Source organism: Diabrotica virgifera, chromosome 5, assembly GCF_917563875.1.
Source record: "Diabrotica virgifera virgifera chromosome 5, PGI_DIABVI_V3a".
NCBI lineage: Eukaryota > Metazoa > Arthropoda > Insecta > Coleoptera > Chrysomelidae > Diabrotica > Diabrotica virgifera.
This window is the reverse complement of record NC_065447.1, coordinates 159794214-159809780: the sequence shown is the minus strand read 5'-3', so window position 1 is coordinate 159809780 and position 15567 is coordinate 159794214. Positions and strand designations below refer to the sequence as shown.

The following is a 15567-nucleotide window of genomic DNA, read 5'->3' as shown; positions in this document are numbered from 1 at the left end:
AAATTTTGCAATACAGCTTTCGCAAAAAAAATTCATTTTTTCAAAATGTTACAGGACTGAAAGTAAAAAAGATAGCAAGTTGAATTTTTTTTTGCCTATAGAAATGTACTCTACCTTTCATTTGCAATTTTCAAAATTAAAATCGATTAATTACCACGGCGTCAGAAAATTTTTGAAATAAACAATAATTTTTGGTGCTACGCGCAGGACAGCTGTGTTCGATTCACACAGGTTGATTTCCACCAAAATTTCTTCTAATCTTTATCTAATATATTACTTTCTTACTCTATGTTTTGTTGTATTTTAATATTTTAATTCCACAAAAATCAAACTAATTTTATTATTGTTTGTGAAATATTGTTTAAACAATTGAATATGTTTAAAAATAATAAACTTTTATTATTTAAGTTAAAATATATGAACAAAGAAAGTTTTTGCTAATAAAAGTGTTATTTCAAAGGATAGAGTATGTGTTTTTATTTTGCAATAAACAAATTTATTTATTTATATCAAAATGTCATAAAAATTATAATGTATCAATCATTATAAAAGGTCATTGAAATGCCCAATCAGAGCAACCTATCCGCTGTCCTGCGCGTAGCACCAATAATTAATGCTTATTTAAAAAAATTCCTGACGCCGTGGTGTTAAGCGATTTTGAATTTGCAAAATGGCAAATGAATGGTACAGTACACTTCTATGTGCAAAAAAATTTTCAACTTGCTATCTGCTTTATTTTCAGTCCTGTAACATTTTGAAAAAATGAATTTTTTTTACGAAAGCTGGATTGCAAAATTTATTTTGCAAAATCTATTGAACCGATCTTAATGAAATTTACAGTATTGTTTTACTGTATCATAAAATTATTCAAGGTAAAATATGAAGGTCCTAAGTGTAGCATAAATGGTTGAAAAACGTAAAATGCGAATACTTGTTTTTGTATGTTTTTTTCAAAATTATTGCTATTTTGCAACAATTGTGAGTATTTCTTAAATTTTTAACTAATTCTATATTATAGGAAATTTAATTACGCAACTTTTATGTCAGTACAACTTTTCTCGGAAATGAATACTTTTAAAGTTATAATCAAAAAACCAAGAAAAAAATCGAATTTTTCCTTAATTTTTTGACATTTTGTTTATTTAAACAATGTTCCGGACCTTTTTGAGAGGGAGGATAACTCAAATATTATTATTTGATTTATTTTCAAGCAATTTCTGCAAAAAAATTTGAGTCACCTCTCAACGTCCAAATGTACTAATATTTTTACAGATCCGCCCTGGTCTATTACCTAAGAGCTAGTTTACTTTAGTCATACGTATGACGTTAACGTAAAGGCGGAGACAGATATCCGCGCCGCGAACGCCGCGCCGTGTGAGCGCCGCGCGTGCGTGGCGCGGTTATTGTTCGTTAAAATTTTTCATTTTGACGAACCAGAGGAAACTTACGAACGTTTAGTAATTGTAGATAATCATGTCTCTGTCCTGTACTTCTACTACATCTTATTTTGGTATTATTCTGAAACTATTTTCTTGTGTCATCTTATGCAATTTACTATTTTATGTGGAATAAGCCACAGTTTGCGAACATTTCGGGAACTACATTTTTCGCTTCCCGGCGACACAATTATAATGGTAGGGGAGCCCAAGCGGGGATTTTTGCAGTTACTCGATCGCGTCAGATCATCATATGGGGAGAAACGTTGTACCCTGCAGATGTATCTCCACCATCTATTGGTTCTTAACACAGGGGGGGCTCGTTCAGGGGGGCCCGAAAAAAAAATCTATCCTTAAAAATACTCGAAATTGTCAGATTAAGATTAGGTAAGTTATGTACATGCAAAAGAGTCTATATTTCAAAAATATGACGATTTGAGCGGGGCGTACGGAAATGGGTGAGTCAAAAAGTTTCACAAAAAAAAGCAAATATTTTGCGAAATGAACGTCAGATTGAAAAACTAAAAACTACGTGTTCAATGTTTTTCAAAAATCTATCGAAAAATACCAAACATGACCCCCACGGAGAGGGGGGAGGGGTAAATTAAAATTTTTAAATACAAATCCCGCGATCTTTCGCAAAATAAACATTATATCGAAAAACTGCAAAATACACTTTACCAATATTTTTTGAAAAATCTATCGAATGGTTCCAAACACGACACCCCACAGAGGTGAGGTGGGGGGTTACTTTAAAATCTTAAGTGGTAGCCCCCATTTCTTATTACAGATTTCGATCGTTTGTATAAAAATAAACAACTTTTATTCGAAACATTTTTTCTAATTATGGATAGATGGTGCTGTAATCGGAAAAAAGGTTGTAGGAAATGGAAAATTAAATTAAAAAATGGGAAGTCCCCACTAAAATCGAAAATTTTACTTAACTTTTTTTGGTTTTAGGACCTAATAATCACAGCCCAATAGGTCCCCAAAGCGCTCGAGTGACTGCACATTTAGCATACTTTGCTCCCCTACCATAATATATCTGCTTGTTCCTACAACCAGAAACAAAATTAGAGAACTATAGGTTCTTCCAAGTTGTGCGTTACCGTTTTCGTTTTCCGGTGAAACAATTGTAATGTATTTGCTTGTTTCAACTGCGTAGCTTCACCAGAAACTAAATTAGAAAACTATAGGTTCTTCGAAGCCCTGTGTTAACTTTTTCGCTTTCCGGTGACCCAATTATAATATATCTGCTTGTTCCAACTCAGTTGCTTCACCAGAAGCGGAGTTAGAAAACTATAGGCTCTTCCAAGTTGTGCGTTACCTTTTTCGCTTTACGGCGACACAATTATAACATATCTGCTTGTTCCAACTCCGTTGCTTCACCAGAAGCGAAGTTAGAAAACTATAGGCTCTTCCAAGTTGTGCGTTACCTTTTTCGCTTTCCGGTAACACAATTGTAATATATCTGCTTGTTCCAACCCCGTTGCTTCGCCAGAAGCGAAGTTAGAGAACTATTGGCTCTTCCAAGTTGTGCGTTACCTTTTTGGCTTTCCGATGACCCAATTATAATATATCTGCTTGTTTTAACTCCGTTGCTTCACCAGAAGCGAAGTTAGAAAACTATAAGCTCTTCCAAGTTGTTCGTTACCTTTTTCGTTTTCCGGTGACCCAATTATAATATATCTGCTTGTTCCAACTCCGTTGCTTCACCAGAAGCGAAGTTAGGAAACTATAGGCTCTTCCAAGTTGTGCTTTACCTTTTTCGTTTTCCGGTGACCCAATTATAATATATCTGCTTGTTCCAACTCCGTTGCTTCACCAGAAGCGAAGTTAGGAAACTATAGGCTCTTCCAAGTTGTGCCTTACCTTTTTCGCTTTCCGGTGACACAATTATAATATATCTGCTTGTTTCAACTGCGTTGCTTCACCAGACATGAAGTTAGAAAACTATAGGTTCTCCAAGTTGTGCGTTACCTATTTCGCTTTCCGGTGACACATAATATATATCTGCTTATGAATGTTTTTTTTATATTGATAACTATTTCCGAAGTGAAAGTCGAAAGGTCAAGTAAACTTGATTTCAAACTAGAATTGTGGCTTATGCCCAAATAAAATAGTAAATCTTATTTTTAACACAACATGTTATTTTTAGTACAACAATGAACTAACCATTTTTACATTGGTCCGCATGTATATTTTTTATTTCAGCTTCTATTTCCGTTCAGATCGGATTTAAGTTGTTTCTTTAAATTAAATGGTTCTTTATTGAGGATTCCACAATAATGATTTTCCACGGTAAACATCAATAAGTTAGATATTTCCTTCCGACAGTTCCGACCATTCCATTACTAACAAATATTCAACTCGGACGCGCGTAAACCAACAAACCACTCGCAAACCCGTCCAAATACGTACTGCGAACCATCAAAGCGTTTGTTGAAAAACCGACAGAATTTAGATCGTGGTGCGCCGTGTGCGTGCCGTTTGTGCGTCACTTGAAAACACGTACTAATCTGACGAATACGCTGCGCGCGAGCGGCTCGCACACCGAGCAGAGCGCATATGTATATCCGCCTTTATATTAACATTTTTTTAATTGCAAATAATAATTTTGACGGCGCGGTTAATGTTCGTTAAAATTTTTCATTTTGACGAACCTTCCGCGATCCAGAGGAAACTTACGAACATTTAGTAATTGTAGATAATTAGTATTAAATGTGGGTGCCTACATTGGATCCGTTTTTCTCCGATCAGATCAGATCCGATATCGGCCGACGTCGGGAGTAGCTTCTCCTATTCTCATCGAGAAGTGTTTGGTTTCATTCCGATTGGTTGCAAGTTGAGTTGCAAGTTGGTTGCAAGTTGGTTGCAAATTGGTTGCAAGTTGGTTGCAAATTGGTTGCAAGTTGGTTGCAAATTGGTTGCAAGTTGGTTGCAAATTGGTTGCAAGTTGGTTGCAAATTGGTTGCAAGTTGGTTGCAAATTGGTTGCAAGTTGGTTGCAAATTGGTTGCAAGTTGGTTGCAAATTGGTTGCAAGATGGTTGCAAGTTAGTTACAAGTTGGGGGTTGCAAGCTAACATGTTTAAGTATATTCAATGTCATCATCTCATTTTCACTTTCCACGGTAAACATCAATAAGTTTGATATTTCCTTCCTAACACTCCATTACTAACAAATATTCATCTCAGGCGCCCCAAAACCAACAAACCACTCGCAAACCCGTCCAAATACGTATTGCGAACCATCAAAGCATTTGTTGAAAAGCCGACAGAAGTTAGATCGTGGTGCGCCGTGTGCGAGCCGTTTGTGTGTCACTTGAAAACACGTACTAATCTAACAAATATGCTGCGCGCGAACGGCTCGCATACCGAGCAGAGCGCATATGTATACCCGCCTTTACAGACACAGTTTTCCCATTCCCTCAGGCAAAAAATATTCAGCTACTAGCAACAAGTAACTTGAGGTGGGAAATTATCGGTATAAACCAATAAAACAATAGTTTTCCAACTTTAGACGTTAATTTTTTTTCGTTTCGACTGACATTTAGTAGCTGAATATTTTTTGCCTGAGGGAACGGGAAAACTGTGTCTGTAATCTTTAAATTAGTTTTTAAATATTTTTTTTAAGTTATAGTAAAATTATTAACTCATTAATCATAATATTTGTTTTTGATTTATTTATGGAAAGACTTGCTTCCAAACTCACTCATTTATTCGCTCTCACAGCTCCGTCAAAATTATTATTTACAATTAAAAAAAATGTTAACATTACGTTAACGTCATACATATGACTTAAGTACTAGCTGTTAGGTAAGTCTAAAGGTGGGAAACTATCGTAAGTTGTAATGTTTTAAAGGGGTGATACACACGCGAGTAAGTACGCGAACTTATGGCTCGCGACCTTTTTCGCGCGTGTATCACCGCAAGTACGCGTACTTTAAGTCCGCCGAGTAAGTACGCCGTCGATCCAACAAGTTTGAAATCTTACTCGTAACCCGTACGTGTATCACTGCCACGAGCCACGAGCCTCGAGCCATCATGTTATTGCGTTTAAAATTACACTTATATTTTCACTAGTTAAGCAAATTGCCTAGAAATAATTCAATCGTTTATTGTTGAAAGGAGACAAGTTACATTTTATAAGTTTTGATAAAACCGTAAAACACTATTTTAAGCTATACTAAATTATTTTGATTATTTGTTTTTGAGTAAACCTAATCATTTATAGGCTGTTTTATCCTCCTGATGAAAATAATACCATCTTATCTATGATATTTTGTTTGTTTATGCCTACCTTGTATTAAATTAAAATAGATCAAAAACAAGTGCTATACTTTATAAAAGGTATATTTAAAAAAGTATAAAGTTTAAAAAAGGTATATATATTTTTAAATATACCTTTTATACAGCATTTATTGTTTTTGTATCACATGGTATACAGCCAACTACAGGAAAACTTTTTTCCTTGTGGATAAGTGCTATACTTCACATCATGATTTTGACAGCTTACCACGCTTATAAAAAATCAAATTATTCTTCTATTTAACAAAACCTGATCAAAAAAATAATCAAACTCTACTAAAAAACATAAGATTTCAGCAAAATTAGGTACACAGAAAATAAAAAATTTAACCACGAGGACAGTTTCTAAATTTTTTGCTACCGACGGCGACCGCTATCTTTAAAACCGCGTACTTTAAGTCTGCCGTGTATCACCGACGGCGAGCCGAGTAGGTCCGCGATCTTTAAACCCGCGTACTTAAAGGGGTGATCCACACGCGAGTAAGTACGCGAACTTATGGCTCGCGACCTTTTTTGCGCGTGTATCACCGCAAGTACGCGTACTTTAAGTCCGCCGAGTAAGTACGCCGTCGATCCAACAAGTTTGAAATCTTACTCGTAACCCGTACGTGTATCACTGCCACGAGCCACGAGCCTCGAGCCATCATGTTATTGCGTTTAAAGTTACACTTATATTTTCACTAATTAAGCAAATTGCCTAGAAATAATTCAATCGTTTATTGTTGAAAGGAGACAAGTTACATTTTATAAGTTTTGAGAAAACCGTAAAACACTATTTTAAGCTATACTAAATTATTTTGATTATTTGTTTTTGAGTAAACCTAATTATTTATAGGCTGTTTTATCCTCCTGATGAAAATAATACCATCTTATCTATGATATTTTGTTTGTTTATGCCTACCTTGTATTAAATTAAAATAGATCAAAAACAAGTGCTATACTTCACATCACGATTTTGACAGCTTACCACACTTATAAAAAATCAAATTATTCTTCTATTTAACAAAACTTGATCAAAAAAATAATCAAACTCTACTAAAAAACATAAGATTTCAGCAAAATTAGGTACACAGAAAATAAAAAATTTAACCACGAGGACAGTTTCTAAATTTTTTGCTACCGACGGCGACCGCTATCTTTAAAACCGCGTACTTTAAGTCTGCCGTGTATCACCGACGGCGAGCCGAGTAGGTCCGCGATCTTTAAACCCGCGTACTTAAAGATTGCGTGTGTATCACGCGCTTTAAAGATTGCGTGTGTATCACGCGCTTTATAGGTTAATATCGCTAATTTCCGAACTCTACTATTTTCATCTCCTTTTATTTCACAACGCATGATGTTGTCCATGTCTTGCGTTATTTTACCGGTTATTAGCGTGCTTATTACTGTATATTTTCATATATTTTCTACACTTTCTATCGAGACTGAAAACCTGAATAAACTCGGTGACAGCTTCAATCTCCAGAAGAAAATTAAGGAAAGCCTAGAACATGCCTGTTATAATATTTTTTGCATTCTCTATGTCATTACAGAAGTATGCAAATTTTACAACTCATTACCAATTTGCATAAAACAATTATTTTTTGGAAGTTCTATAGACAATTAGTTGTTTTAGGTTAAAGTAACACAACATAGAATTAAGTATATTCATATGGGAAATAAGCCACAATTTTACCTAAAAATGATTTTATTAACGTTTCGACGCCCAAGTCGGGTTAATAAAAAATTAATAAAAAAAATTAATAAAAAAAGTTAATAAAAAACGTTAATAAAATCATTTTTAGTTTAAATTGTGGCTTATTTCCCATTTGAATATACTTGATTATAAAAATGCCACAAGAAAATAGCTTCAGAACAACAACATAGAATTACTTAAACATTATAGTAGGGGAGGAAAGTATGCTAAATTTGCAGTTACTCGAGCGTTATGGGGACTTATTGGGTTGTGAAAAGTAGGTCTCAAAACCAAAAAAAGTTAAGTTAAGTTATCCATAAAGTGGGGGACTTTCCATTTTTTAATTTAATTTTTCATTTCCAACAATCGTTTTTTTTTCAGATTATAGTGCCATGGATCCATAATTCGAAAAAATGTCTCAAATAAAAGTTGCTTATTTTTAGGTAAAGAATCCAAATCTGCAATAAAAATTGGGGGTCCTATTTAAGATTTTAATGTAACCCCCACCCAACCTCCGTGGGGGGTCGTGTTTGGTGCCATTCGATAGATTTTTCAAAAATATTGAACACGTATTTTTTACTTTCTCGATCTGACGTTCATTTCGCGAAATATTCGCTTTTTTTTGTGAAACTTTGTGACACGCCCATTTTCTTACGCCCCGATCAAATCGTCAGATTTTTTAAATATACACTGTTTTGCATGTTGTTAAGAGGATTTTTAGAGCAAGAGGAGCATACGTATTTTCGGCTGCAATACTATTCAAATGGGGATTCATTTTTTTTTCGAATCCTTACAATCAGTGACAATTTTAAATATTTGACATGGCATCGGGAATATTTTGAGTTGTTGATTAAATACTATTGATATATAGTTATTTGATAAATAATTGAAGGGTGAAGGAGAAAAACCGGGAATGTCACATTTTATAAGAAATTGAGATAGTGACACTATCTAACAGATATTTTATGTATTTACTATTTACAGTAGACTGGTAGATAATAACTTGGACCGTCCGATAACTATGCCTATTTAAAATAGTACTGCGAAGGATAAAAACTGGAAATGTCCACGCGTGAAAGATAAAAACAAGGAGAGTCTACTTGAACAAAAACAAAAATAACTACGATTTTATTTCGAGTTTAATCGTTTAGTTTCCTTTGTTTATGTTTGTTAGAAACTTCTTTTTCTTCTTAGGGTGCCTGTCCGTTCCGAACCTTGACGATCATTCTGGCTATGATGACTTTGTTGGTTGCTATACGGAATAGTTGTGTTGAGATCTTTCTATACCATGCTCGTATGTTAGCAAGGCAGGATATTCTTCTTCGACCTGGGGCCCTTTTTCCTTGTAAACTGCATTGGAGTAGCTCGTATGTGCCTTAATTTTTCAAATCCCAAGTACGGCCTTTCACGATGTTGACTAAATCTGCGGTTGTGTTCATTCTCCGTAGCCGTAGTACTTCTTCATTGGTGACTTTGTCTGTGCATGGTATCTTCAGGATCCTTCTGTACAACCATAGCTCAAAACCCTGAAGTGTTAGAAACGGCGCGGCCAATAAAGCTAGAGTTAAGCGTAATGGAGTTTCCCAAGAAATGAATGTGTGTCTTAAAACTAGATTATCCTATTACAGTTTACACGAATCTAAGAAAAAGTATTTACCAGAGAGTTTGAACATTACAAAAATGTTCAACTTGTTCAAAGAAAAACATCCGACCTTTAAAGTTTCTTACGTTACATATCGGCAAATTTTTAACACGAAATTTAATTTATCCTTTGGTTACCCAAGGTCAGACACATGTTCAGCATGTGATGAATTCCGGGCGAAATTAAAATCATTAAATTATGACAAGGTTGATGCAGAAATTCGTAAATTAACAATTCAAAATGAGTTACACAAACGTAAGGCACAGGCATTCTATAATTTTAAAAAGGCTGCTCGCAAAAGGTCAAAAAAGCAGGCGACCATTGCGTTAGGCTATCAAAAACATATTGCATTGCCTTTTGTTATAATTTTTATTGCCATTCTTGTTGACATCATTTTGTTTTCAGCCTTTCTATTAGCTGGTGCAACTAAATGTTTGTAACGTAGAATAATAATGTAATGTAAAATACAACGTGATGTGTGGACAGTCCTTGTTTTTTTTAGTTTTTTTTTGTAGTTAGGTACATTTTTAATTTTTTATCTCTGTTTTTTTAAAATTTGGTTAAAATGTGTTTGTGTATTAAATACAATGTACTTTAAGATTACTAAATAAAAATAAATACTATTTCTTCAGTGCTATGGTTTAAAGATATGTAGTCACCAACATTAAATTTCCTATTGTCTCAAAACAAAGATAACGTGACATTCCTTGTTTTTTTCCCTTAACCCTTCAATTGATTTAAGACGTGAACTTAATAAAAAGTTATCTATTCTGTATGATTTGTGGAAGATCCAAGCAGAGAATACATCAGGCTAATATATTCTGTGGTCCAAGTATTTTGTTGTTAAATATGTTCAAAATTCTAAGCGTTCCATATTAACAATATATTATTAAAAAATCACTTTATCACTTTTCCTCTTTTCTCGATTGAGTAATAGTTTTTGTTGTACATATAAATTATTACAATCACTGAATACATAGTTAGTGAAAAAATTATCACATTTATTAACTGAATTAATAATTTGCAATTATACAAATAAAAGTTATCAAGAAAATTCAAAAGTCATCTCTTTAAGTTAATCAAGACATTTTCAAGTAGAATGACATTCTAGTAATGTTTACATATCCATATCAATGTTAATTTTACTACACGTAATTTGCCGTGTAAAGACAGAAAAAGTAGGGACAGTCGTAAAATATTTGCGAATTATGTACCCATGGCCTTAACTTACCTTATCATAATCTGATGATTTCGAGTTTCTCTAAAAATAGATTATTTTTCAGAACCCCTTAACGAACTCCCCTGTTTTAAGAGCCAATATATTATGGTAGAGTACATTTACAGGGTACAAGGCTTCTCCCCATGTGATAATGTGACCCGCTCGAGTAACTGCAAAAATCTACAATTCATCGAGTGTGTCGATTTTTTGGCTCACAAGTGTAGTACTACTCCCATTTATGCTAATTTTTTATTAGTTTTTAGGTATTATTTTTAAAAGCACATTGAATATTTTTTTTATTGTTTGTTTACTGTGCAATCAGTCTAAAAAAAAACAGACCATAAACACATTTGTTGAAATTTACAATGGCCCGAAGAGAAATATTTCAATAAATATTTACTCTACATGAGTATTACAATTACGTTTACAATTAGTGTTTCTTAAGTTAAGAATGGTAAATCTAATGGAAATTTTTGCTTAAGGCGTCTAATTTGTTGACTATTGTCTAATAAATTTAGCGCTAACACATTTGGGTGGTTTTCTAGTCGCTGTAAATATTTATCACTGTGTGACACTATCACTTCACTCACAGTTGGCACTTGAAGGTCTTGTAGGATGTCTTTGTTGCTTACAAACCACGGCGCATCAGTTATTGCTCGTAAAACCTTGTTTTGAAACCGGTCCATGATTGCTAGATTGGATTTTGAAGCAGTGCCCCTCAACTGTATTCCGTAGGTCCAAATTGGCTTGAGTATGGCATTGTATGCTAGTAATTTATTTCTCAACGACAACTGGGATTTTCTTCCGAGCAACCAATAGTATTTTCTATATATGGTGTCAAGATGTTTTCTTTTTTTCCATATATGAGTTTTTCAAGTGAGTCTCTTGTCCATATGTAGGCCTAAGTACTTTACAGTATCTACCGTTGGAAGGGGAGCATTGTTGAGTGATATTTGAGGAGAATCGCTGTGACATTTAGTGAATACTATGTGGCTTGATTTGGATTCGTTAAGTTTTATCTTCCATTTCTTAGTCCATTTCTGGACTTTATTTAGGTTTTCTTGGAGTTGGTCTGCTGCAACAACGGGATCTGAATGTACCGCCATTATTGCGGTATCGTCTGCAAATGTGGCTGTACATACTTTATTGTCCGTAGGCAAATCGGAGGTAAATAGTAGATAGAGGATCGGCCCAAGAACGCTACCTTGAAAAACGCCTGCCTTTATGAGATGTAGACCGGTTATCTTGTCTTCATATTTTACCTGGAAATATCTTTCTTTTAGGTATGAGTATAGTATGTCATACATGTACTGGTGTAGGTCCCTTTTTAGTTTATAGAGTAGTCCCTGATGCCACACCTTGTCAAAAGCTTGACTCACATCGATGAATGCAGTTGAGCAATATTGCTTACTTTCAAAAGAGTCTTGGATTAATTCTACCAGTCGATGGATCTGTTCAATTGTTGAATGTTTGACTCTAAATCCAAATTGGTGTATCGGTAGAAGTTCTTTTTCTGCAATAATTTTCATTAGTCTCTTAGCTAGTAATTTTTCCATAATTTTCGACATGACAGGCAGTAGACTTATTGGTCGGTATGAAGTTGTTTCGTGTTGAGGTTTACCAGGTTTAGGGATTAGTATTATTTGCGCTACCTTCCATTGCGCAGGAAAATACATTGAATATGCATTTTAGGTCTGTATGGCGAAAGAGCTGGTCTAGCTAGTTTCATCTGTGAATCACCAGAAGAAGCAAAGAGAGTGGAGTCCCAAGTGAAGCTAATAGCAAGGTCTATATACTCAAATCCTCCAATCAACGGCGCCAGAATAGTGTTAGAAATTTTATCGGATAAAACATTAAAAGAATTGTGGTTAAAAGAGCTCAAGCAGATGTCTGCGAGAATCCTTTGGGCCAGAAAAACTTTAAAAGAAGGATTGGCCAAAGCTGGATCAACTAAAAATTGGGATCATATAACCAATCAAATAGGAATGTTCTCGTATACCGGTATAAAACCTGCCGGTGTCAAAAGACTAATAAAGGACTACCACATATACATGATGGATAACGGAAGAATATCTGTTTCAGGGATTAACACCAAAAATGTCGATTATGTCTGTAATGCCTTTCATAAGGTCGTTAGCGAGACAAAGTAATAATGTTCTTTAGTATGACTATTTTGTAATAATAAAAATGGTGATATATTTGTATGTATATTGTCGTAATAAAAATAAAATGTTTGATATATTTTCATTTGAATGATCAAATGATTATTTTTTTAAATTTCTTTTAAGAAAAACCCACTTATTTAAGCGGCTAATTGCTAATTATATGGTGAGTATAAAAATTAAACTAATTCAATTATTAAATTTCGAATATTCCTTTGAACTGGGATCAACAAAAAGATATTTTATATGACCTTTATACACCTGGTGCTTCATTACTTCAAAATCACTTAGCAATACATTTTTTAAAAGGTGTTGTACCCTACATATTTTTCTTATTTTTTATAATCTATTATATTAAAAACAAAACTTTACATCCTCATATAGTCCTAATTTTATTTTTTTTTTCTTTAAATACTGAAAAGAAGTGTCAATACCAGTAAAAATATTAATTTTTGTAATAATGAAATTGAAATGTTTTAACTAAAATCGGATACTTCCACTTCAAGGGTTATACAGAGTATTATTTATTCGACTTTTTCCACTATCATGTGCTACAATGATGTGGCTTCTTCAATATAATAATAGTAAATGTAACTAAAGTACTCAACATCTCCAGACGCGAAGCCTACTTTCTGTATTTGAGTAGGTTATGTGAATACCTCAGAAGGTAGCAAGCAAGCAAATCACTATTAGGTCTGGATCCCGCGTATGAAAAAAAAGTTGATTAATAGCAAGCTGAAAATTTGTTAATAGCTTAAGGGTGTCTAGTCGGATAAACTTTGATATATGGGAACACTGGAACAGGGGCAGTTTTAATTGTGGTACAGGTTAAAAATTTGGAACGGTCACACCACGAAAACGGCACATGTATTTTGTCCGACAGAACAGACTTAAACTCTCCGAACAGAGATCAAACTCTCATGCAAAAATCAGACTGCTATTTATCACCAGATGGGCGTTTTAATGAGTGGAACATGTAGAATATGTCAAATGACAGGAATTATGACAGGTGATAAATAGCAGTCTGATTTTTGCATGAGAGTTTAATCTCTGTTCGGAGAGTTTAAGTCTGTTCTGTCGGACAAAATAAATGTGCCGTTTTCGTGGTGTGACCGTTCCAAATCTTTAACCTGTTCCACAATTAAAACTGCCCCTGTTTCAGTGTTCCCATATATCAAAGTTTATCCGACTAGACACCCTTAAGCTATTAACAAATTTTCAGCTGGCTATTAATCAACTTTTTTTTCATACGCGGGATCCAGACCTATATGCTTGTTTGCTTGCTACCTTCTGAGGTATTCACATAATCTACTCAAATGATCAACGTTCTTCTTATTTTTGAACTTAATATAATTTTAAAAAGATCTTCAAAAGCCTACCTTAATTTAACAATATCAAAACATGCTCTATTCTTTCAAGCGTATGTTAATGACATACGCCGCAGAAACACGACCCGATACAGAGAGGACAAAAAGATTGCTCGAAACAGCGGAGATGAAAACCCTTCGAAAAATCGATAGTAAGACTCTATGGGGCAGAGCAAGAGAAGTACAGATATACGACGGAGATGCAAGGTGGATAACATTAATAACTGGGTAAGAAACAGAATAACAGGATGGAATGGCCACATAAGCCGAATGACAACAAATAGAGTAAAGGACAGCGAGAGACGGTTCCCCAATAGGAAGACGATCAGTGGGAAGACCACGAAAAAACGATTTAATGACAACTTACTAGAGGCGCATTGAAAAAACAGAGCCATGCCTATACAAAAAGAAGAACAAATGTCTCTTATATCTTTAGAAACAAAGAAAATAGATGGTTTTATTCTTTAACATGTGTTTTAACTGAAACTATAGTTTGAGACACCCTGTGGGGGGAAATGGTACAAGGTCGAAATTATGTTGTAGTCTCATATTTTGTAAATATTTTATTTTTTTAGTCTCTTTGATATCTTTAATAGTGAAGAAGCTGGACGATTTTACTCTTTAATATGTGTTTTAACTGACGATATGCGATACGTTCCTGAGTCAGTGACCCTGAGAATACTTGGATCTATCTCAAAGATAAGGTAATCGAGGCTGCAAAAGACTGTGAGTCAGCGGTTTCCACTGGCCGTAAGCCATGGATATCCGATAATACGTGGACTGTAATTCAACGCAGAAAAGAACATAAAACTGGATACGGAACAAACGATGAATACAGAGCGTTATTAAAAGAAATCAGAAAACAGTGCCGTAAAGACAAAGCTGATTACACCTCTCAAATATGCAGAGAGATAGAGGAACATGGCTGTCGAAATCAACCGAAGGATTTTTTTCAGAAGATCAAACTCCTTACCGGAGAATTTAAACTTCAAACGTGGTCTGTAATAGATTAGGAAGGTAATCTAAAGACCGATACTGACGAAATATTGGAAACATGGCGAAACTACTTTGGCGAGCTATATAAAAATAACGAGGTATCAACAGAAAATCAGTAGCCCTCTGACTAACCTAGAGAACCTACTGTCTTACTCGCTGAAGTCAAAGATGCAATTAAATCACTAAAGAGAAATAAATCCCCAGGCATTGATTCAATACCATGTGAAATACTACAGTTACTAGGTGACAAAGGATTACATATCATCCATTCTATCTGTGTCGCTGTTTGGAATTTAGGAAAATGGCCATCTGATTGGTGTACCTCAATTTATATCCCGAGACACAAAAAAGGAACTACTACCAGATGTGAAAACCACCGCACACTGTCAGTAATAACACGTGCTAGTAAAATCTTGTTGCATATCATCAGAAACAGATTAAAAACCTATATACATTACCAAATACCTCAGGAACAAGCGGGGTTTTTAAAGGGTAAAGGTACAAGTACTTTTTAATCTTGTTCTTGAATATGTAATTAGACGGTTGACGGTAAGCGGAAATAACATACTTACAAACAAATCTACCCAATTAACAGCATACGCGGATGATATAAACATAATGAGCAGAACAATGAATGCAGCGGAAGAAACCTACGTTGAGTTGAAACAGAGTGCAGAAGCAGTAGGGCTAGCAATAAACACAAATAAAACAAAACTACTCATACAAACCAGATCAAATAGACCGGCTCAACAACACTTTATT

General features: G+C 34.5%; 1 protein-coding gene across 1 annotated transcript in view; it reads left to right on the top strand.

Annotated features, from left to right (window-relative positions):
• The window catches only part of LOC126885190 (aspartate aminotransferase, mitochondrial-like), a 51375-nt gene extending 38854 nt beyond the window's left edge, over positions 1–12521 (top strand). Inside the window, exon 4 of the mRNA XM_050651626.1 lies at positions 11973–12521. Within this exon, the coding sequence (XP_050507583.1) occupies positions 11973–12430 (458 nt within the window). The 3' untranslated portion in view covers positions 12431–12521. The remainder of the gene's footprint in view (positions 1–11972) is intronic.
• Positions 12522–15567: the final 3046 nt, after the last annotated feature.